General features: G+C 45.7%; 2 protein-coding genes across 4 annotated transcripts; one reads left to right on the top strand and one right to left on the bottom strand.

Moving 5' to 3' along the window:
- The first annotated feature begins 547 nt into the window (after positions 1-547).
- On the top strand, positions 548-7,210 carry LOC101742613 (uncharacterized). 3 transcript variants are annotated; one of them, XM_062675619.1, is made up of 3 exons: positions 565-644; positions 3,027-3,069; positions 6,122-7,210. In XM_062675619.1, the coding sequence occupies exon 3, from the start codon at positions 6,130-6,132 to the stop codon at positions 7,120-7,122; it is 993 nt and encodes a 330-aa protein (XP_062531603.1). In that variant the 5' UTR covers positions 565-644; positions 3,027-3,069; positions 6,122-6,129; the 3' UTR covers positions 7,123-7,210. The 3 variants fall into 3 exon arrangements, with proteins under 3 accessions (XP_004933832.1, XP_062531603.1, XP_062531602.1); XM_062675618.1 differs by lacking the exon at positions 3,027-3,069 and adding an exon at positions 2,558-2,664 and having other exon boundaries at positions 584-644; XM_004933775.4 differs by lacking the exon at positions 3,027-3,069 and having other exon boundaries at positions 548-644.
- Positions 7,211-8,960: 1,750 nt separating this feature from the next.
- LOC101742472 (probable RNA-directed DNA polymerase from transposon BS) lies at positions 8,961-14,211 on the bottom strand. Its single transcript, XM_004933773.5, has 2 exons — positions 10,738-14,211; positions 8,961-9,895 (listed from the first exon to the last, which is right to left on the bottom strand). The coding sequence occupies exon 1, from the start codon at positions 14,191-14,193 to the stop codon at positions 11,311-11,313; it is 2,883 nt and encodes a 960-aa protein (XP_004933830.2). The 5' UTR covers positions 14,194-14,211; the 3' UTR covers positions 8,961-9,895; positions 10,738-11,310.
- Between the last annotated feature and the right edge of the window lie 8,681 nt (positions 14,212-22,892).

Genomic DNA, 22,892 nt, shown 5'->3' with positions numbered 1-22,892 from the left:
CACGAAGTTAGCCGAGTTCCGACGATATCGCAATCGTGCTGCCATCTCTCAGGAATCGTGCTGCGTTTCGTTTAGCTACCAAATTAATGATCGTCTCCGACATATAATATGATATAATCTGGTATAATCTGATAGGTTTTAACCTAACCAAAGGGACGTATCGCCATTATCTGGTACTGTCTGGTACCATTGCGAAGTGGTAGTGGCCTAAGTCACGCCCGGTGTACTACTGTCGAGTATCGAGACTAAAGTTCTCTCCGTGATGAAGGGTATAACACCGTCTAATAAAAATCAATCAGCAAAATAAATGAAATGGCGTAATTACTGATTATAAGCTGTCTTGTGAGTGTTTCGGTTTGCAACTGTTTTACTGTAAAAACTGATACCTTCGAACTCATATCTCAAGTTATTTCGCTATTTTGAAACTACAGATGTCTATGGGCTCCTTTAACCACATACCATCAGGTTAGCCGTGTGATTGTTGCCCTGTCTACGCAATAAAAACATTATTCGATATTTTCACTACTGCAACTAGTTTAACTGATAGTATAGCTTTTAGCTTACAGTGAAGCAGTGACTTAATGTTTACTGTATTTAAACCGACTGACGATTGAAGCTTATCATATCGTATCCAAGCACCGAAGGTGAGCGATTCATTCTATTTATTTCTTAAAAATAGGTTTAAAAGCAATTTAAAAATTGAATTTCGCGTCTTTTTTTTTTATTGCTTAGATGGGTGGACGAGCTCACAGCCCACCTGATGTTAAGTGGTTACTGGAGCCACAAATACCGCCACCTACCTCGAGATATAAGTTCTAAGGTCTCAGTATGGTTACAACGGCTGCCCCGCCCTTCAAACCGAAACGCATTACTGCTTCACGGCAGGAATAGGCAGGGCTGTGGTACCTACCCATGTTGGCTCGAGTGACAGTAACCAGACACCAGATGCATTGGTCCCCAAGTCTAGAGCGGAATAAAGAATCATTAGGCAGAATTTGAATGCACACAAAAAACAATATAAGCTAGTAATAAGTACTTAAAGACTGTAGAATTGAAAAATAGAACTCAAGATTGTATTCTCATGTTATCTTTTCAGTAATAACAACTAGAACTAATATCGTCCAAGTTCATACGTATCATCTTTTGCTGTATCAAACATTACACATGTTATCTGAGTTCATTCAGGTTAAATGAGATTAATTTAATTTATATATTTACTCGTGTGGAATCGTTGAAGTCGTCCTGGCCTTAAAGGATAAGACGCCCGGTACATTCGTGTGTAGCGATGCACCGGTGTTCGAATCCCACAGGCGGGTACCGATTTTTCAAAGGTATTACGTACTTAACAAATGTCCACAATTGACTTCCACGGTGAAGGAGTAATATGTATCTATCTATCTATATATATATATATATATATATATATATATATATATATATATATATATAAATGAATTGCTGTTCGTTAGTCTCGCTAAAACTCGAGAACGGCTGGACCGATTTGGCTAATTTTGGTCTTGAATTATTTGTGGAAGTCCAGAGAAGGTTTAAAAGGTGAATAAATATAAAAATGCTCGGAGTTAAATAAAAATAACAATTTTGTTTTCCCTTTGAAGTGTCCCCCGTCCGACGGATTCCTTTTGTTTGTTTTAAGTTTATTTTATACAAAAGCTTAGTCTTTTATTTATCGATCGAGGCACTACGAAGTCTGCCGGGTCAGCTAGTCGTGTAATGAAAATCAAACCTGCAAAATTATAATTTGCGTAATTACTGGTGGTAGAACCTCCTGTGAGTCTGCACGGGTAGGTACCACCACCCTGTCTATTCCTGCCGTGATTCCTGCAGTAATGTGTTTCGGTTTGAAGGGTAGGGTAGCGGTTGTAACTACATATACTTGAGACCTTAAAACTTATATCTCAAGGTGGGTGGCGAATTTACGTTATAGATGTCTAAGGGCTCCAGTAACCACTTAACACCAGGTGGGCTGTGAGCTCGTCCACCCATCTATGCAATAAAAAATTTAAAAAACTGTTCGTCACACAATGTTGACCCGTTGTGGGAATCGAACCTACGACCCTTGGGGCGACAATCAGAGCGGATATCAACTACACCACAGAGTCAGTCAAAATTTTCAATAATCAACATTATAATTTAGATTATCAAATATCATAAAGATTTCTCAAATCGTCTTTTCGCATTAAAAGTACCTATACTATTTCCAAAAGTATTCGAAATTAAGTTAATATGCGGAATCATTTGGTATCATCAGTATTTTTCTGATAATATTTAATATTTTTCTAATAAAAAGAACATAGTCTACTTTTTTTTTTTTAGTTTACCTATGTTTTGACTACTATTAAACAAAATTGATACATAATTTTACCTTACTTTAAAAGACAGATAATGTAACTGGTAAAAAAAAACGTTGCAAAGACGACTACTATTAAAAACTAGCTGTGTCCCGCGATGTTATCCGCGGTTATTGTCGTACCGCGGGTGACGCCGCGGGGCGAAGCTAGTCTAAAAAAGTAGCCTAAGTTACTCCTTATATCATCAGCTACCTGTCAGTGAAATTCCCGTCAAAATCGGTCCAGCCGTTTCAGAGATTAGCCGGAACAAACAGACAGACAGACAGACAAAAATTGTAAAAAATGTTATTTTGGTGTATGTACCGTATATATATTCATATGCATGTAGTAAAAAGCGGTTATTTCAATATTACAAACAGACACTCCAATTTTATTTATATGTATAGATATCACATGTTAAACCTTTAAAACACTCTCCTGTAAAATTTATAAGTTTTGAGATTATACAGTTTTAATGCGAGAAGACGAAAATATATGTTTCTGTTATTTTATATACAATGCGATACTTGTCTCTCATGATTTCACATCATTCTGAAGGGGGTCAATAAGAAGATAACCCGACATTCGCCGAAGATCAGTGGAAGTTTACAGAAACACGAATAGATTATATCATCAATATTCTCTTAATTATATTATAATTGAGTTTGTTTTTCACAGCGTCATTACTGGTTTGTTTAAAACGGCTGTTGACACGTATACAGTAAGCATTCTATATGTAAATTTTTTTTTTTTAATTTTTTGTATGGAAAACTAAAAAATAGTTTAAAAAAACTAACAAAATACGCTTTTATAGAAAATCAAACTAAAAAATAGAAAATAAATCTTAATAAATTTAAAATAAAAATAGTGTAAGAAAAAATTATTTTATTCTAAAAAAAGTGTGGTTTTCTATAAAAGCGTATTTTGTTACTTTTTTTAACTATTATTAATTTTTTCATTTTATAGTAGTTGAATTTCAATTTTTCATTATTTTTTTAATATGGAATTGTCATCGGTCCTTAATAAGTGTCCCAAAGTTCGAGTTAATCCGACGTTTTGAAGGGGATCAAAATCATGTTCAAAGATTCCGTTACATACTAACATACATGTCTGAAGCTAATAAAAGCGTATTAGAAAGGACATCTGGGTCATTTTCAATTTTGCGGCCAAAAAACTAACGATTTCATATATTTAAGCTTTCTCTAATTTTCCATATATTTTTTTTTTTATTTAGGCATGTTCAGAATAAAAAATGCTTCATCACAATCACGTCAATCACTCATATTTTATTAATAATCTATACTAATATATAAATCTACAGTGGTTTTTACGGATGTTCCGTTATAACTACTGAACCATGCATCCGATTGACTTGAAACTTGGCATCCATGTAGAAAATACATGTACTTAATGGATAGGCTAATATTTGTATGAGCGTTGGACTCCCTACACCAGTTGCGGGGGCGTTAATGTTCAGAATCTTTGTGGGGGTGAGAAATAATAATGTTAATTTTAAATGCCGACCAAAACGGACGGGTACAGCTATATTATATAATATTCATTTATATTTTTTATTTTACGCATTTGATAACGCCGACACGGATGACAATTTAAATAGGAACTTTTGTTAAAAGCTTAGAAATCGTACTTCTTTTGTTTTTATTGATGTTCTAATATCCAGTTAGTTTTCCTTTATTATTATTATATTGTATACTGATAAAAATAAAATTGCCGAATTTCAGCACGCATTACTGGAAAAATAGCAAACAAGTTAGAATTAGAATTTCGAACCAGTGATACGAATGAGATTTGGGGTAGTTTTTAATGTACAACTCCTAATTGAACCGTGTTTACGAATATATAATTATAGGACCACGTGCCTGTTGTCATGACAACAAAGGACAATGCCCAAACGTGGGCCAACTTTATGTCAAAACTATTTTTACTTGAAAAACTATGCTTTATTTTTTCACCTTGTTTAGTTTATGTATCAACATTTCTTTCCTGGCATTGTTTTACAAAAAAAGTAAATTACTTATTTGATAACATCCCAAAACTGAGTGCCATAGTTTTTAAATTCGCCAATAGGCAAAGGGCTTAGCCCATAAAGCCTTATAGTAAACCTTTAAGCTGCCAAACGAAAGAGTTGTCTGTGAGAAAAAAAATATAGCTAATGGTTATATATATATATGTATATAATTCACAGACTTTTTAGTTTATTTTTGTTCAATTCAATATTTATATATTGTAATAATAATTATTACTTAAAACCATGAATTATTTAATATTTTTAGATATTATTGATTCCATTAGTAAAAATCTCAATGGCCTACCATTACTCTATTCTTATTATATATGATCAGAGAGTTTTGGCAGCAACCCGAGTGAAGCGACACTTGAAGTTTTATTTTAATGTTTTTTTAATAGTTTATTGTGATGTATAATATATAAATTGGGTGTTGTTTTGTGTATTAAACGTCAATAACCGTTGTTCACGATTATTGAGGCATTGGAATAAAACTGTGGCTAACATAGCAGTGACTGTTTTTTTTTTTTCAAGATAAAAGGTGTGCGGAAATTTACGCTCACTCAATGTGCTATTCATCGAGTTAACGTCAAAACTCCCAAAAAGCAATAAAAAGAGATACGCTTTTTATTGAAAAAAAAAAAACTACGACAGACTAGGCTGTATAGAATACGCTCTTTGCCTGCTTGTTGGCGAATTTAAAAACAACAACACCAACATCGTTGCCGGCTTCCGGATTTTCATTTCATTTTATTATTATTATGAGAATATAATAATAATAAAATGTACGTAAGGGCTTATTTCTAGCAACATTAACCACAATTGAGTCGTCTATTATCAAAGGTGGCAATCTGTGCATTTGAACAAAAAAATGTTATTGATATGTCAATACAGATTGATTTGAATATAATCGTCTCCTTCAAAGAATACGTTCAAAACCTGCATTAAATAAAGGTTAATACTTAACCTGTTATTTATCTAAGATGTCGTTCAGAAGAGTTTTGTAACTGCCAATGGAATACAAAGTCAATAATTCGTTTTTCTGATTTACCAATAATTGTCCAAAAGTCACATTGCCGGCTTTGAATGATGAATGATGAATGATTTATTTTATTTCAGACAACAATAAGTCCATATGTGTACATAGTATCATTGAAACATACTTAAAATTAACAAAGCCAATCAAATAAAAAATATACATTTATTAAAAGTAGTGGAATACCTTTCAAATATTCCATTCCACTGATACCTACTTCTTTGATAATAGTCGACTCAATTAACTTATTTAATACTGTAAATAATGATGAGAGCCATTATTGATTTCGAAGAAAACAATTAACAACTTAATTTTAGCTGCAGGAAAAAATAGATTTCTCTTAAACCTGGGTGAGAATATAAAAATCGTTTTCTGAATATGAAACGATATTTCTTTGTCTATTAAATTAAGTTAAAACCATCATGACCCGACAACTTTTTTAGGGGCCCAAACGCCCTAAGAAAATGGGCATTGTCCTTTACTGTACTTATGAATACGGTAACATGAAGGTAATGAGAATTTTGAAGGGTGGGGCAGCCGTTGTAACTATACTGAGACCTTAGAACTTATATCTCAAGGCTGGTGGCGCATTTACATCGTAGATGACTATGGGCTCCGGTAACCACTTAACACCAGGTGGACTGTGAGCTCGTCCACCCATCTAAGCAATAAAAAAAAATCTAATCTGTTCGACAATTTCTCGATTTCCAGATACAAAGATGAAATATACGCTATTACTCGTCGTCGCTTTCCTGGCGGCCAGTTTTGTGAGCGGCGCTCCGACCACTAACGACGAGGACCAAATCATCATAACGACAGATTTCTTCCCCGACGAATTGTCGGTATACAGCAGCCAAAACGACATAATCAGTATAACAGTACCATTGAACTCAATCAACTTCGAGGACAACGACGACGATTCCGATCCGGACATCATACTGTTCTTCGTTGAGGCCGACCTCGATAATGGCGAGGTTAAGGAATACAAGGGCCTTTATCGATACAAAAACGGTACGGCCACGAAAATGCTTGATGACGGTACAAGCTCGACCGCATCCATCGACGACTCTAAATTGGCGTTCTTCGGCGCCAAATCCGGTATTTACGTTTACGACAACGAAGACGGCAGCGTTAAGAAATACGGAACGGTCGACGACAGTGTCATTGACATTGTTAAACTAAACGGAACTGATGCTTTATACGTTTTGACTGAAGACCACACCGTTTACAAAGTCACCGAAGAAGGCAATAAGAAAGTCGCTGTTGACGGCGCTAAAGATGCCCAACAGATTATGCTTGATTACTCCGACAACGTTTACTTTTACGGCCCGGCCAAAAAGCCGAAAGTTGTGACCGAAAATGGGGTGCAGGAAATCCTTGGCCTTCCCGAAAACCCAGCTCAGGTGAGGCTAATCAAACCACCGTTTGTCATAGAAAACGGTGTTGTTTTTATTGTAGATAACGACATTTATACTATATTTGCGAACGGTACAAGTGAGAAAACTGATTTCAAACTGGACGCAAAACCAACAGCCTCGGCCGTCGAAGCCACTCTAATCCAATATTACGCTTACAATAAAAAGATTTACGAATACAACATCCTGACTATTATACTGGGAGAGCTATTTGATGAACTGAAAACATTTTTGGAAGAGAAGGCTGAAGATATACAGTCGATCGCGACCAGATCACGCAGCGGATTCAGAGCCTGAACACCTCATGGCGCTATTCCACAAATTGAGTACAAGATGTGTAAATTAACTATCCTAATTAGTAATGGAATAAAATAAAATATATCGCCTTAATTTTTTATTTATACAATCATGTTCACATTCTAATAGGTTTAACTTTGAACTTATTTAAATTTCATGACAAGTGCTTGCCACTCTTGAACTTTGATGGCTGATAGATCTATTTCGACATCCAGACACGAAGAGATATATTCTCGTCACAGCACCGTCAACCTCCATCCATTCTGGGTTGCCGAGCCAGCAGCAGAATCGAGAAGTAACACCCAATAAAATTGGGATCTAAAAACTTAGGTCCTCTATACCTTTATTTATCCCCGATCACCAATCTTATGACGGGACTCTCGCACCAATTCGGGTATTAAATGAAAGTTGAAGACACAGTTGTATTTCTAAGTTATCGCACTACGAAATTAAAATTTTTTATTATGTACGAGAAAAATGATTTCATCATCTGTCTCTATTTAGACACAACCTTTGACTTTATCGTTTATCTGACCCGTTATCACAACCTAATAGACCTAACAGCCTAATAAGACCAGACTGAAAAAGATCCTAATTAGTAAAACACTGAGGTTAAATCTCCCTGTAGCATTATCGGAGCAATATCGAAGATCCGCGCTCCGAGAATAATATCATTTCACTAATGACAGCAACTTTTTGTATCAAGTGGACCACATCCGCCTTAACTGATTAACACGACAAAATAAAACAAAGAAACATTCCAAACAAACGCTTTTTTTATTTGCTTTCCCGAGTATTATCAAATAGTCCTAAACATACATACAAAAAGAGCGGAAAGCAAAACGGGAAACATTAGTTTTCGATTGTACACTAAGTATATATCGACGAATTAAATTAGTAAGATACAAAAAATGTGGGCACACGCTTTTAACTGAATCAGCGAGCCAGAATCAAACATTATTTACGCACCATAATTTTCAAATAAGATTTTTCGGTGTTGGCTTATCATGTATATATATATTATTATCTGCTATACAATGTATTCTTCTTCTCAGTCGTACACTACTGGCGGAGTTGTCGTTGTTATATTGTATTTATTACTTGGTTGCGGTACTATAATAATATATACAAGTGTAAAAAACATTGAGAAGGCGGCACGACATGAGAACACTCTTGTCGTGGCTGCTGGAAATTACATACCTGTAGACCGAATAGTAAATAGTCGACATCGCCCAAAGCGCTTTATTGGTGGTAGGACCTCTTGTGAGTCCGCGCGGGTGGGTACCACCACCCTGCCTATATCTGCCGTGAAGCAGTAATGCTATTCGGTTTGAAGGGGCAGCCATACTGAGACCTTAGAACTTATATCTCAAGGTGGGTGGCGCATTTACGTCGTAGATGTCTATGGGCTCCAGTAATCACTTAATACCAGGTGAGCTGTGAGCTCGGCCACCCATATAAGCAATAAAAAAATTGTTTTAAAAAAAAACACGTCATTACGGAACCTCCCGCCCCATTAATGGTGCTCTTGGGTACCACAAGCAACGGTCACCGTCCTCGTCGAACCCGTCGCTAGCGAAGAAGGGCTCGACGAGCGAATTAGCCCACAAACACAGCCCACTGAGTTTCTCGCCGGATCTTCTCAGTGGGTCGCGTTTCCGATCCGGTGGTAGATTCTGCGAAGCACTGCTCTTGCTAGGGCCAATGTTAGCAACAGTCCGGTTTGAGCCCAGTGAGCTCACCTACATGTTAGGGCGAAGCTGAAATAGCCTCTCAAGGCTATCAGCATAGGTAGGGATAAAAAAATATGCACAAAATACATAGAAAAACTATCATCGTTTAATCAAATTGCTTTTATTATCAATCACTTAACGCTTTTAGATTTTACCCCAATGAACATCAATTAATATTTTAAAGACAAAACATCAGCAAAAGAACCGATCACATACAAAAGCGGTATAAATCCGTAAACTTTTTTATCCACCGCGTATATAAGCAATGAATCGGTTTCCTTAGAAAATGCTGACACTTTCCCCAAGTTCTCGACAACTTTCAATATTCCTGTCGATTTAATAACCACCAGGTCGTTGTTGACTAAAAGAAAAAGGGCGTCATCTTCAGTTGCGCTCGACTTCAAGAGCCTAACGTAATCGATTTTAACATTAAAATCGATTTTTTCCATAGTCTCTTTCACTTTAAATACTTCATTATCCAAAGTGACATAGTGCAATACATTGAAGTTATCAAACATAACTTGTTTGACGGCTTTCAATTTATCATCCAAAACGTATTTGTTACCATTTTCAGTGACTTTGTAAGCTTTATTGTCGTTTGTTACGGCGTAAAACAAATCGCTTCCGTTCATTTTTGTTAGGCTTATAACGTCAGCTTTGAAAGTACCATATTTTTTAAAGCTTTTATCTCCGGTTTTATATACATATATCCCGTCATTGCTAGCTACGTATATCGTGCTGTCATCATCATAACATAAATCCCTTCCTTTGTCCAAAATTTTGACTGTGGTGTTTAGATTTAAATCTACTTCGTATACGCCTTTTTCTCTTCGATTATCGTTAACATCAGCGTGTATTGTGTATATCTTGCCGTCGCTTTTCTCTGCGTTGGATATAACAAAAGCGCCCACGACTTGATCCTCAGTCGAATATAGCTCCACGCTGCGCTGTCTAAAAACTGAGCCGTTGAGCACTTTGGAAGCTGTGACGCTTAGTCCCACCACAAAGATGAGAAGGGTTGCTGCGTTCATCTTGGACATCTGAGAAATAATAATAATATATTATATTATAATAATGTTCATATTAATTATCTACCATTGACTAGGGAATCTTTAATGGCAGTAGGTTTTCCGGCTATTGATCAGGAGACAATCACGAGCTAATGCAACTAATTCTAAACATTAAATGAATCAAATCATCAAACTTCCTTTGTTGTGGTGCCTCTATCATCAAAAAAGCTTTCTTTTCCTAACCTCCACTCAACATTTACAATTGATGTTAAGAAACCCCTAGAGATGCTGCGGATTTATTTAATGACCTTATTGGCAGATGAACATACGGCCCATCTGATAATAAACACCGCCGCTCATGGATATCAATAATAGGTAAACTGCTGCCCGCCGCCGAGGGTTCACTGTCCTCAAACCTCGTTCGATCAAGGTCATGTCATAGCGCTCGGGAAACACCGTGGAGGAGAGTTCATTCCAATAGTATCCACATAACGAAAGTAAACTGCATGGTGGTACTTATCCGTGTGCGGTCAAGTCACAACCAAGTAAAAACTTCAGTGGTGGTAGGACCTCTTGTGAGTCCGCGCGGGTAGGTACCACCGCCCTGCCTATTTCTGCCGTGAAGCAGTAATGCGTTTCGGTTTGAAGGGTGCGGCAGCCGTTGTAACTATACTGAGACCTTAGAACTTATATCTCAAGGTGGGTGGCGCATTTACGCTGTAGATGTCTATGGGCTCCAGTAACCGCTCAACACCAGGTGGGCTGTGAGCCCGTCCACCCATCTAAGTAACCTGCTTGCGGGATTGGACAACACAAAACCAATCCGATTTACAAAATTGAAATAATTAAGCAAAGTAATTGTTAATGCTTACCCAGTTTCCTTTAGCGAGAACGTGCACAAACTAAATGATAAATTTCAATGTTTATAATGAACTTTGACTTTGTTTTCGCACTAAAGCCGCGGGTACACTGAATATTAGTATCTTTTTCTGATATGCGCAGTCGTAATGATTTAAAAATAATACTTTTTTTCCATGAAACCATTTTTTTATTTATTTTTTATTTATTAGGCACGCAATACACATCAAAAGCTAAAAAGATATATAAAAACACTAGCGGCTCGCTCCGGCTCCGCTCGGGTCTTTAACAAAAATTTTAATGACGTTGTTTTATTTTTTTAAATAAAAGAGTACTTATTGCGGCATAACTATAATAGTCAGACATATGCTGTCGCGACTTTTTTTTTTTATTTCCTACCTATGCTGATAGCCTTGAGAGGCTATTTCAGCTTACCCTAGCTTGTGTAGGTGAGCTCGCGGGGCTCAAACCGGAGAATTGCTAACACCGCCCTAGCAAGAGCAGTGCTTCGCAGAATCTACCACCGGATCGGAAGCGCGACCCACTGAGAAGATCCGGCGAGAAACTCAGTGGGCTGTGTCTGTGGGTTAATTCGCTCGTCGAGCCCTTCGTCGCAAGCGACGGGTTCGGCGAGGACGGTGACCGGTGCTTGTATTGCCTAAAAGCACCGTTAGTGGATCAGGAGGATCCGTGATGACGTGCTTTGGGCGACGTCGACGGTTTACCAAACGGTCTACAGGATCGGGTATGTAGTTTCCGGCGGCCACGACAAGAGGGTTCTCATGTCGTGCCGCCTTCTCAAAGTGGCGCAGCGATGCCGACTGTAGATACTTACTGACGGGGTCGAGCTCCAGGTCATCGTGGAGGTCCACGTTCCTCTGGAACCATGGTGCTCCGACGGCTATCCTGCAGAATCGGGATTGTATTACCTGAAGGGGTTTCAAGTTGGTGCGGGCCGCGTGAGCGAACACTACGCTTGCATACGTCATGACGGGGCGTATGCAAGTTTTGTAGAGGGTTACCTTGTTACGGAGGGACAGTTTGCTTCGTCTACAAAGCATTGGGTAGAGTCGTCCTAGTATAAACGCGGCGCGATCGCGTACCGTTTTTACGTGGGGACGGAATGTCATCCCTCTGTCGAGGGTGACGCCTAGGTATTTGACCTTCGGGGCCCACGGTATGGGCTGGTCAAAGAGAGTGATGGGGCTAACGGCGGAGGTGTTTACGCGCCTACTGGGGAGTGGGGTGCTCGAAGTGGTATTCGGAGGGCGACCCCTTTTGAATAGCACCGCTGTGCTTTTCGTGGGGTTAATGTCTATTCGCCACTTCCGGAACCACTGTCCCATGGTGGTTACTGCGGTCTGGAGTCGCCGATGAAGCAACGACATCTTCCTACACGAGTAGTAGATAGCCGTGTCATCGGCGAAGAGCGCTAGATGGGTCTCCGGAGACCGGGGTATATCGTTGATATACAAACTAAATAGTAACGGGGAGAGTGCGGAGCCTTGCGGGACTCCGGCAGTCAGATGACGGGGACGAGAACGAGTTCCCTCTACTCGATATCGAAACGAACGGTTCGACAAGAAGTCTCGTATGATGAGCACGAGTCTGTCTGGCACTCCCATGTTGTACAGTTTGTAGATCAAACCGTTGTGCCAGACTTTGTCGAACGCCTTCGCTACATCGAAGAAGAGGGCGCCGGTCGGGATTTGTTTACGCCTATTTAGCCCTATTAAGATGTGCTCCGTGAGGCGGTGCACTTGTTGTACGCACGAGTGTTTGGCGCGGAATCCAAACTGCTCGTCTATTAGAATTTTATTCGCGGTAACGAAGTCCCAGAGGCGTTTCCGAAGGAGCCGTTCGTAAATTTTGCCTATCGCTGGGAGGAGACTAATCGGTCGGTAACTAGCGGTTTCATTATTCGGTTTGCCCGGCTTGTGTATACCGATAACGTCTGCTTCTTTCCATACCGCCGGAAAGATGCAGTGCGTCATAGCAGCATTTAAGATGGTAGCCAACATTGTTATCAGTTGGACTGGTAAGAGTTTTAACGCGCGGTTGCGGATGCCGTCGGAGCCGGGTGCCTTCTTAGGTTGAAGGTTGTCTATTACTTCTCTAACTTCGTCAGAGGTAATGGGGGGTAACGCGTCCGAGGGTGGCAGGGAAGCTCTGCGCTCGACCTCCCTGTCGACTGCCTCGGTGTGTTCGGGGTCCGCGTATTGAGTGCTGGTGGTGCACTGCTCTTGCAGTGCATCGGCCAGCAACTCTGCCTTGTCATCGTCATCGAAAGCCGGTGGTTGGCCTGAAGGGCGTACGAGAGGAGGCATAGTAGCGGTAGTTTCGGACTTGAGAGTCCTTGCTAGTCGCCAGTATGCTTGATGAGAGGGCGCGAGTCCTTCTAAGTAACTATCCCAATTCTCATTTCGGGCGTCGCTTAGGCGAGATTTTACATCTCGCTGTAGACGACGCATCCGAATCCGGTTTGAGTGCGTGGGAAGTTGATCGTAGGCCCGGATTGCCGCGTTTCTAACTCTTAGGAGGTTCCTAAGTTCGGGGGACAGTCTGATGCGGTGGAAGCTATCCTCCACATCGACTTCTTTTGAGGATCTTATGATCGCGGAAGAGATGTGATCCGTGATGATGTTTATGGATTCGACTGTGTCCTCGGGGGAGGGAGTTGAATCCGGGCCGCAGGGGAGGATTGGTGGAGCGGCATCGGCTAAGCATTTGCCCAGCTTCTTCCAGTCCACCATGGTCCTCGTAGCTGTGACTGGGTTGTGGGGGCGACCGAGCTGCATAACGACAGGTCGGTGGTCTGAGTCGAGCTCTGACATTGCTTCGATGGAACGCAAGCGCAGAGTTACGTTCCTCAGCAGTGCCAGGTCTATAGTGCTCGGACGGAGCGCGATGTTATACGGATAACATGTTGGAGTTGGGGGACCGACTACTTCAAAGGTAAGGTCGTCTATAAACGCGTCGAGACGCCTACCATTTATGTTTGAACTGTGGCAGTTCCACCTAGTGTGGTGGCAATTTAAATCGCCTGCCAGGATGACGGAGTCTCCCATGCCGAACAGTGACTCGATGTCACTGCTCAGAAGGGGCTTGTCCGGGGGGAGATAGACGGATGCGATGACGATCGGCTGGTGTCCCGTCAGCGAGATACGGCACACTGACGCCTCGATATGTGAGAGCGAGGGGGTATCGAGAGGGACAACGTGCAGGGCCCGCCTATAGTAAATGGCAGTCCCGCCTTTGGAGGCGGTGAGTCTGTCATTCCTAACCATGACGTAATTCGCGACTTTCGGGTCACGACGCGAGGGCTTCAGGCAGGTCTCCTGCACTAGCAGAATATCTACAAGATTGTCGCGGAGGAATTCGTAAATTTGATCGCGTTGTCGCGCGAGTCCGTTAGCATTGTAGAATGCTAACGTAAGGGAATATGGTTTCTCTCTAGCGTTTTGCGCCATTGATTACCGGTGATTTTAGAAAGTACGGGCCACGGACTCGTAAACGTCCATGTAGTCGAACGCGGCCGCGAGCCGTTGTTCGGGGTTTACCGCCCTTCGCAACGCGTCTGCGAACGATCGCAGACGGTCGAAGTTGACCGCCGTGACGAAGTCGCGCACGAGCGTGAAGTCGTTGACGGCTGAGGGTTGCGGGGGACGGTACGCGGGCGCGGGGGGAGGTGCGAGCAGGGGCTGCGGCGCGGGACGTGTCGCGAGCGGGGGCTGGGGTGCGGTTTGTGTTCCCGACCTCGTATACGGCAGCGGTTTATTCCACGCCGAGACGGTGGGAACCGCCGCCGGTACGAAGGCGGGTTTCGGTGCTGAAGGCACCGAAGTCTTTGGGCCGACGGTACGGGGGGCTGGGTGGGTCGGACGTTTTCGCGGAGCCCTAGGACATCCACGGTAATTCGCGGGGTGCCCTTGCTTAAGGCATAGGACACAGCTTGGAGGTTCGGTCGCGGTTTCCCTAACTCGCGAGCAATCTACCGTGGCGTGATCGCCGAGACACTTCACGCAGCGGGGGCGCGCGTGGCAATTCCGAGCCGAGTGGCCATATAGTTGGCATCTGTGGCACTGTCCGGGAGTGCCACGTCTATGGGGGGCTTCAATGGTAACCCCGGATAGGCCACATACTGTCGCGAGACATGCGATCTTTTTTTTGGCCTCCGGGGTTGGTTCTAGAGCGACTAGAACCATGTTATATGGTTTTTTGTCGCGGCCGTTGTGCATCCGGTGCACACTTACTATCGGGAGGGACTGAGCGGTCAGATCCTCCCTTACATACTCTATGTCGAGTTCCTTCGGAACTCCGCGTATTACTACGCGGAGCTCGCGGTCCTCCTGAAGAGCATAGGTGTGGAAACCTATGTTCTCCTTTCGGAGGTATGCTGAGAGGGCCCTATGGTCGCCCGGCGTTGCGACCTTTATCTGAATCCCATGCGCGACGTTACGCGCATGGGTATAATTTATTTTGTTTGCCTGAAGGGCCTGGGAGACGCGGTTCCACGCTGACTTCTCCTGGAGAATCAGCGGGGGCGGGGCGACGGTTTTTTGCGCGGATGCGGGCTTGGGACGCGGCGGTGGGGTTGCGCGGCGGCCGGAGTCCGACTCCGGTGTCACGACTACCTGCGGACGGGAGGCAGTCGCTGACTTGGTTTGTTTTGTCGTGGAGCTCCGGGACTCCACGGCGCGAGTACGTTTTTTCCCGCGTTTTACCGTTTGGAACCCATCCGAGGTTCCGGGCTGCGGGCTCGTCGCGGACTCGAAGTCCATCTCCGATCCGGTATCGGAGTCTGAACCTGAGTTATTTATTACGGAGAAGAGAAGAGAAGAAGGGTCGTCGTACCCCCTTACGGGGGTACGGAACGGGCCTCGGGGCGAACCCCACTGCCCGGGCAGAAGCTCCCTACCACATAGGGCAGGGGTGGGTAGATGCAGGGGGGAATGGGAAGAGGGTTCGTATGCGCGTTCGGCGCACTCCACATCGACAAAATATATACATATACATAATACGATGAGCTTGATGTAAGCGACGGATTGATGCCCGCGGAGGTGGCACCCCGGCGCCGGCTGCTGTCCTTGGCTTCGGTTTTTTTTTTTTTTTTTTTTTTTTTTTTTTTTTTTTTTTTTTTTTTTTTTTTTTTTTTTTTTTTTTTTTTTTTTTTTTTTTTTTTTCCTTACAATCTAACTAATTCTAACTAAACTAACTACAACTAACTATACTACTATATACATCTATGTACAAGAAACCAGGGCAACAGACAGCAGACGAGGGGCCCGCCACCGGCCCCATGCCGCGGCCCCACCTCTACAATTCAGAGGAGGGGCCGCGGCACTAGTTTGGCGCTCACCCGCTAAGAACTCCCCAAAAGGGGAAGGCCGTCGCGGGGAGGGACCGACGTATAGTCACTCCCCATAAGGGGGAGTGGTCCACCCAACGGGGGTGGGAAATGGGTCCCCATAAGGGGGCACCCCAACAATGTGGGGGGAACTGACGAGTGTGGACAGCTCAGTCCCATGGGGGCACTCATTATGAGCACTCCCATATCACTCCGGTTAAGCCGACTATCTTACCATAGAAGGGGGTTCTAGTAGCTCCCTTGGTAGCGCCCGACCATCAGGTGGTCTGGCGTGCAAGGGAGCTAAATTGTGGAGATGCTCGTGGGGTCCACCGTCAGCCCGCTCGTAAAGATTACGAGCTAGCCTCCGGATGAACTCCTCGAGCGACTCCACATCCAGATCCCGGGCGATTACGGCATTACTGACGTAACGCCCTGCTCCGACTATCGTGCGAAGAGCCAGATTCTGCTGGGCCTGTAACTTCACCCGCATGACCTGCGGGATGAGGTGATACCAGGCCGCAGCTGCGTACGTGATACGGGAACGGACATACGTCTTATAAATGCCGAGCTTAGTCCTGACCGGCAACCCGGAGGCTAACACCGGCCGGAGGAGGAATCTCGCATAGCGAGCGGCCGCCAACGCCGATTTGGCGTGGGCGGTCATCCTCAAACTCCGGTCGATATCGACCCCCAAGTACCGGACGCTGGATCTAAACTCGACATTAGCGCCACGGAGACTGAGCTGTCCCGGGACGACTGTTGTGCGGACCGGACCGAAGAGGATAGCCGCAGTCTTCCCCACGTTGACCGCGACCCTCCATCGGTCCAGCCACTGGGGCAGTAAGTCCAATAGCCTCTGCATCCTCGAAATGGCCGCAGAGGGGAAATTAGAGGACGAGAAGTAGGCGCTGTCGTCGGCAAACAGCGCCAACTTCACGTCGGCTTCCCACGCTTGGAGGTTGCCCTCAAGCGTGGGAATGTCGTTGGTATAGAGAGCGTAGAGGAGTGGTGCCAGGACACTCCCCTGAGGAACTCCGGCCGTGACTGGGCGCACCGACGACTTGGCGCCCTCGACCGCGACAAGGAAGGATCTTCCCTCCAGGTACGACCCCAGTAGTCGCACGTAGGCGTGCTGGAGGTCCGTGTTCCGCAACAACTTGTGAACCAGTCCCGCATGCCAGACACGGTCGAAGGCCTTCTCGATATCGAGAAAGACTGCGGCCGTGTACTGGCGCGCGTTGGACCGATCCGCCAAGTGATGCATAACTCGGACCAATTGCAGCGTTGTCGAGTGACCGCTGCGAAACCCGAATTGCTCGGGTCTGAGAAGGATGTGCGGCGACACCCTTCTCAGCAGCAGCCGCTCGAACAACTTGCCCACATGCGACAGCAAGGTGATCGGACGGTAACTGGAGGGATTTCTCCTATCCTTGCCGGGCTTGGGCAAGGCAATGACCTTGCCCAATTTCCAAATTCCCGGGAAGTGTCCTGTGGACAGAATGGAATTGAACAGCCGTGTCATGTATGACACGACCGTTTCAGGGAAGTGGAAGAATGCGAGGGAGGGAATACCGTCCTCACCCGGCGCCTTGCGCCTCTTCATCCGCTTGATGGAGAGGCGCAATTCGCTGGGAGTGATGAAATCATCATCTCCCAACGGTGGCACCGGGGAGGAGAGTAGGTTCGCTACGCTCTCTTCCACCGATTGGTGGAATGCGGCCTCTGAGGATACAGAGTCATTTGGAGCGAACTGCCGCTCCAGCATTGCGGCCAGGACATCGGCGCGGGCCTGAGCCGAGAAGCATCGGTTGCCCCTCTCGTCCACAAGTGGACAAGTGGGGGCAGGCCGATTTGAGAGCTGGCGGCAAAGTCGGTGGAGGGACACGGAAAAGGGGTCCTCACGGGCCTCCTCAATCCTTTCCTCCCACGCATAGCCCCGGAAGGAGCTAATCTTCGCCGCCAACTCCGCTTCCAACTCATTAAGCTCGCGCTTGATCCTGGGACAACGAGTTGTCGCCCAGAGCCTCCTCAGGCCCCTCTTCCGGCGAATGATCGCTTTCAGATGGGCCGGGAGTATACCTCTGGGCCCGCCGCTGGGCACAAGAGTCGTCGCCTGGTCGATCGCTCCCCTGATGGAGTCGACAAGGCGGACCGCCGCGTCGTCGACCCCATCAGGGGTGTTGGGGTCCTGAATTACGGGAAGGTCGACCAGTCGTCTCTTAAAGAGCTCCCAGTCGACCTTCGGTCGTAGGGGCGAGGTCGCAACCCGGGTGAGCCCCATACCCAGTGTCACCAGGATAGGGAGATGGGGGGTACCCAGGTCGTACAGTGCCTCGATCGTTACGGGGCACCGTAGCCCCTTATGAACACACACGTCCAGTACATCGGGCTGATATCGCGCGGCGGACGGGACGTGCGTGGGTTCGTCGGGGCCGACCACGGAGTAGTCGCCCCTATCGGCATCTTCTAACAGCCGCCTGCCCACTGCTGTGTTAAGTCGGGAGCCCCACGCGACGTGTTTCGCGTTGAGGTCCCCGACCAGCAGAGCTGGGCGGCTGTCGTAATTCAGGGCCCGTCTTATATCCTCAGGGTGGAACTCAGGCCCCGGGGGTCTATACGCGGCGTAAATCCGCATATCTCCCCCCGAGGTGTGTACCCTCACACCGACTGACCTTGTCGATGTGAAGGACAGCAAATCCAACTGATCATGCACCACGTCCCGCCTGACGAGGGCCGCAGTGCCCCTGAACGGCCGCCCGGCAGGGGTAAGCTCGTCACGTCGGTACATGAAGTAGTTGGGAATCCTGAACGCATCCTGAGGACGTAGCTTGGTCTCGCCCAGGAGCACAACCTCAGGGTTGTACTCCCGGGCGAGAATCAAGAGGTCGTTCTTACGGGATTTAATCCCGTCGGGGTTCCAGTAGATGATGCGCAACTCCTGGCTAGCCATTGAGCTGCGCAATCATCTGGTAGAACCCCGACAGGAGCGCCCCGAAAGGGCTAGCTCCCGAGGCGATCTCACGGATCACTCCGGAGATCACCTCGGACAATTTCTCCCACAGTGCGAGGAGCCATGCAGCAAAGCCAGCAGGTTGTGAGGCCTGCCGACCGCTGCGCCGCTCACGCTGAGGGCGGGGAGGGAGGGAATGAATATTTGGGCCCGAGGCCGTTGGGTCTACGGGCTTTTCAGTTGAAGGTTTTGTTGTTGGCCTGAATATAGAGGAGGTGGAGGCTACTGCCTCTTCCGGCTCCACATACTCCACCTCCATTTGTTGAGGCGCCTCTTTTTGTGACTTGGGTTGGGCAGTTGAAGTACTGCCTGTGGCTTGGGTTTGCAAGGCTTGTTCTTGGGCCTTTGCCGCAAGTTTCTTCTCCTTTTTTTTGATCTTTTTATTTTTGTTTTTCTTTGCGTTTCTTGCAGCTTTTCCTCCGGTAGTGCGTACTTGCTTAGAAGACGCAACAGCTGGAGCTCTTGGGACGGGAGCAGAAGATGTGGAAGGACGTGGTGGGTTAGCCTCCGCCATTAGCGTTGCCGCTGCGGCGTGGGCCTCCACATTCGTAGGAAGGAGTGTGGGTTGGGAAGGAGGAAGGGAAGATTTTCCCTTCCCCTTACCCTTCCCTTGGGGGATCGGTAAAGGGGCAGCGGTGGGAGTAAGAACTGGGTTCGCCCTTGGCCGCGGCACCGGTGGTAATGGAGGGGGAGCGGTTACCCCCATCATCCTCAGCCTCCTGCGGTAGGTTACACACCGTCTGTCGACGGCGGCATGATCCTTACCACAGTTTGCACAGGTGAAGGGGCCCTCCCTCGGCCTCGGGCAGTCCGCCACGACGTGCTCACCTGCACATCGCACGCAGCGGACCGCTCGATGACAATTGTAGGAGGCGTGACCAAAGGCCTGGCAGCGGTGACACTGCGCAGGACCCTTGCCGGGACGCCAACCTTCAACCGTCACCCCCGGCAAGTATAGCAGTTCACTGACTGCATACAAGCGGGCGAGGTCGACCTTCGAGAGGTGGTCTAGAGCTACATGAAAAATGCAGCTCGGCCTACCCCTCTTGGCCTCTATACACCGGGCATAGCGCGCCGGGAATCCCAGTTCTTTGAGGGCGTTGATGATTGCTGCCGAGTCCGTGTCGGCAGGGAGGCCCCGAATCGCTACCTTAGTGGGGATGTCCTCCGACATTGCGTAACAGTACCACTTAATGGTACTGTCCGCGGCGGAGGCCCCCGACAGGTACGACTGGACCGCCCTGTATTCCTCCACGGACGTAGGCAGGAATCGAAAACCGGACCCATGGGGCCTCACCGAAGGAGCTCGGCCTAGTCGCTCCCTAATGGCGGCCATGTGGCTAGGCCAATTAGGGAGCACCTCCACCAATATAGGTGGGTGGCGTTTGAGCTCTGCGGCGCGGCCCCTAGTGCCCGGGGTAGGAGTGGCTGATGTAGTTGGGACTGTAGCTCTTGGAGGAATGGAACGGATTGGAGGACGAACTGCGGCTTTGGCCGCGTACGAAGTTCTTGGGACGGTAGCTGGAGCAGCTGGGAATGAAGGAGTCTGCGTATGCGTACGCAACTGCGTGGCCTCTAAGTCCATATACCTCGTGGATTCGAGGTTGCCTGCCGTGCTGCTTAGGGCAGGGGCACCTCGAGGCCGAACAGAAGGGATGGGAGATATAGGAGGAGAAGGGGAACGAGGAGGGGTTCTCTTGCACCGTCGTACTTCCGCCGTACTGGCAAGAGCCCTTGGCATAGGAGTGGGTTTAGAAGTGGGAGTGGGTTCAGGACTACCACTGCGAGAGGAGGAACAAGAAGAGGAGGGAGTCGTGGTATAGGAAGGAGAAGTAGAGGAGGACTCCTCGCTGTTGTCATCCTCCCTAGACCTAGACGACGGTCCTATCCTGGCGCGTTTGTCACCTCCGGATGAGCCCTGGTCCGACTCGGACCTGGCCTTCTTTCGAGACTGAGTGGCCCCCGAACGAGCGGCCGGAGTAGGAAAGGTACTTTCCCCCGGACCGGTCTTCGGGGACCCCTGGGCCTCTCTGGAAGGTCCAGGCCGATTGGCCAGGTCAGGGTCCATAAGACCGGGGTTAGGGGTCGAAGGTCGGTGGGCAAACATGCGTGAGACCACAGAACGTCCTTTGGACGGGCCGGGCGTGCTGACTATGGGGGGTGATGTCCCCCCAGACATGTTTTTACCGACTCCTATCTTACCGAGTTCATCGGTCTTCCGAAGTAATACGGATTCAGAGAAGTAAAAAAGAAACTAAAACCGATAAAGGAAAGCAACTTGAAATATTAAACAACAGTTAAGCAAGAGGCCGGTCGATGCTACCGCTATCTATTGATTTTATTGTAAACCTGTCAATGAACTCTATACTTTGTTAATTAATGAACTGAATTGTTGGTAATTTGTGAATCGAATACTAGGTGGAGCTGTAACTAATGTTATTATTGAATAATTTATTTTATAATAAGTGAATACTAAATTAATTTAATAAACTAGAAACTAAAGAACTAATGGAGTCACACTCCGCGCAACGCGACAGCGGCTCAACTAATGTTGTTGACTATTTAATTTACTGAACTATTATACACTAAGATCTAACTACTATGATATCGATCAAATTGAATTGAATCAAATTAATATTGGACTATATAACTAAGATAAAGAAAATAAAAAGATGAATAGTAATAATGAATAATGAAAACAATTTAATTTAACTAATTAGTAATTAACTGTACTTAATTTCAACTATGAACTATCTTAACTAATGTATCATTCGACGGCCGGCGGCCGAAGACCACGCGCCAGCACAGCTCGGCCAGTCAGAGGACCCAGGATCTCAAGGTTGACGAAACAATTTCGTCGCACTATGAACCCCGGAGTCGACTGGCAGGCAGAGCCACTACCGAACACACGGTCCACGAAAACCTCCGCCGAGCAACACCACAGTTTACTAACCTGGTCGCAGATAAGCTGTACCACTGTCGCGCCCGCAGGATCTGTCAAACTAACTTAATAACTAATACTATCTACTAGAGAAGTTAATGTTTAAATTAAATAAACTAATCAAATGATATATAATAGAAGTGTAGCGAAGGAGGTACAAACGTTGGTTAATTGTATAATAAAACAACAGTTTGTACATGGTTAATAAAAGATGAATTTAGGAAAGCAACGGCATTCAACGAACGGCCCACTTACCGTTGGGTGGGGTTGGTAAATTTCCTTGATGCTATGTAGTAAATTAAATTTAATAGAATTTGGATCAATATGAAAAAAAAAAAAAAAAAAAAAAAAAAAAAAAAAAAAAAAAAAAAAAAAAAAAAAAAAAAAAAAAAAAAAAAAAAAAAAAAGTCTAAATGTGGGTAGTTGGGTGAAGAAAAATCTGTGTAAAAGAACAACGCCTCTGATTGGCTTACGGAACTATTGTAATTATTGAACTAATTTTATCTTAAACTAGGGAAATTTACCAATTAACTATGAATCTATGAATCTAACAATATATATACAAAATGATAATGAATAAAAACTTAACTACTATTTACTTACGGGGGTCACGATAAACTGGGCCACGGCTACAAGGAGTCAGTTAACCGGGTTTAGTAGCAGCCCCGCCTAACCCCTAAGGGTAGGGGAGGACTGGGAGCGGACACGGATGGCCAGACTCGGTGGCGCTAACGTAACTCGGTTTTATTCATTAGAATAAAGTGAGTACGCAGCTTACACAGGTATGAACGACACCCACCCGCATTAACAGACGTTAAGAAATATGGTGTCGAACAACTTACCTATTCCCGGGTCCCGAATTTCGTTT

The sequence above is a fragment of the Bombyx mori genome, chromosome 24 (assembly GCF_030269925.1).
Source record: "Bombyx mori chromosome 24, ASM3026992v2".
In the NCBI taxonomy this organism is placed as follows: Eukaryota; Metazoa; Arthropoda; class Insecta; order Lepidoptera; family Bombycidae; genus Bombyx; species Bombyx mori.
The sequence above is the reverse complement of the archived record's forward strand: the minus strand, read 5'-3'. Positions and strand labels throughout refer to the sequence as shown.

Bases quoted from the DNA above. Each gene is read 5' to 3' on its own strand.
- LOC101742472 (XM_004933773.5), bottom strand. From the start codon at position 14,193: ATGGCGCAAAACGCTAGAGAGAAACCATATTCCCTTACGTTAGCATTC.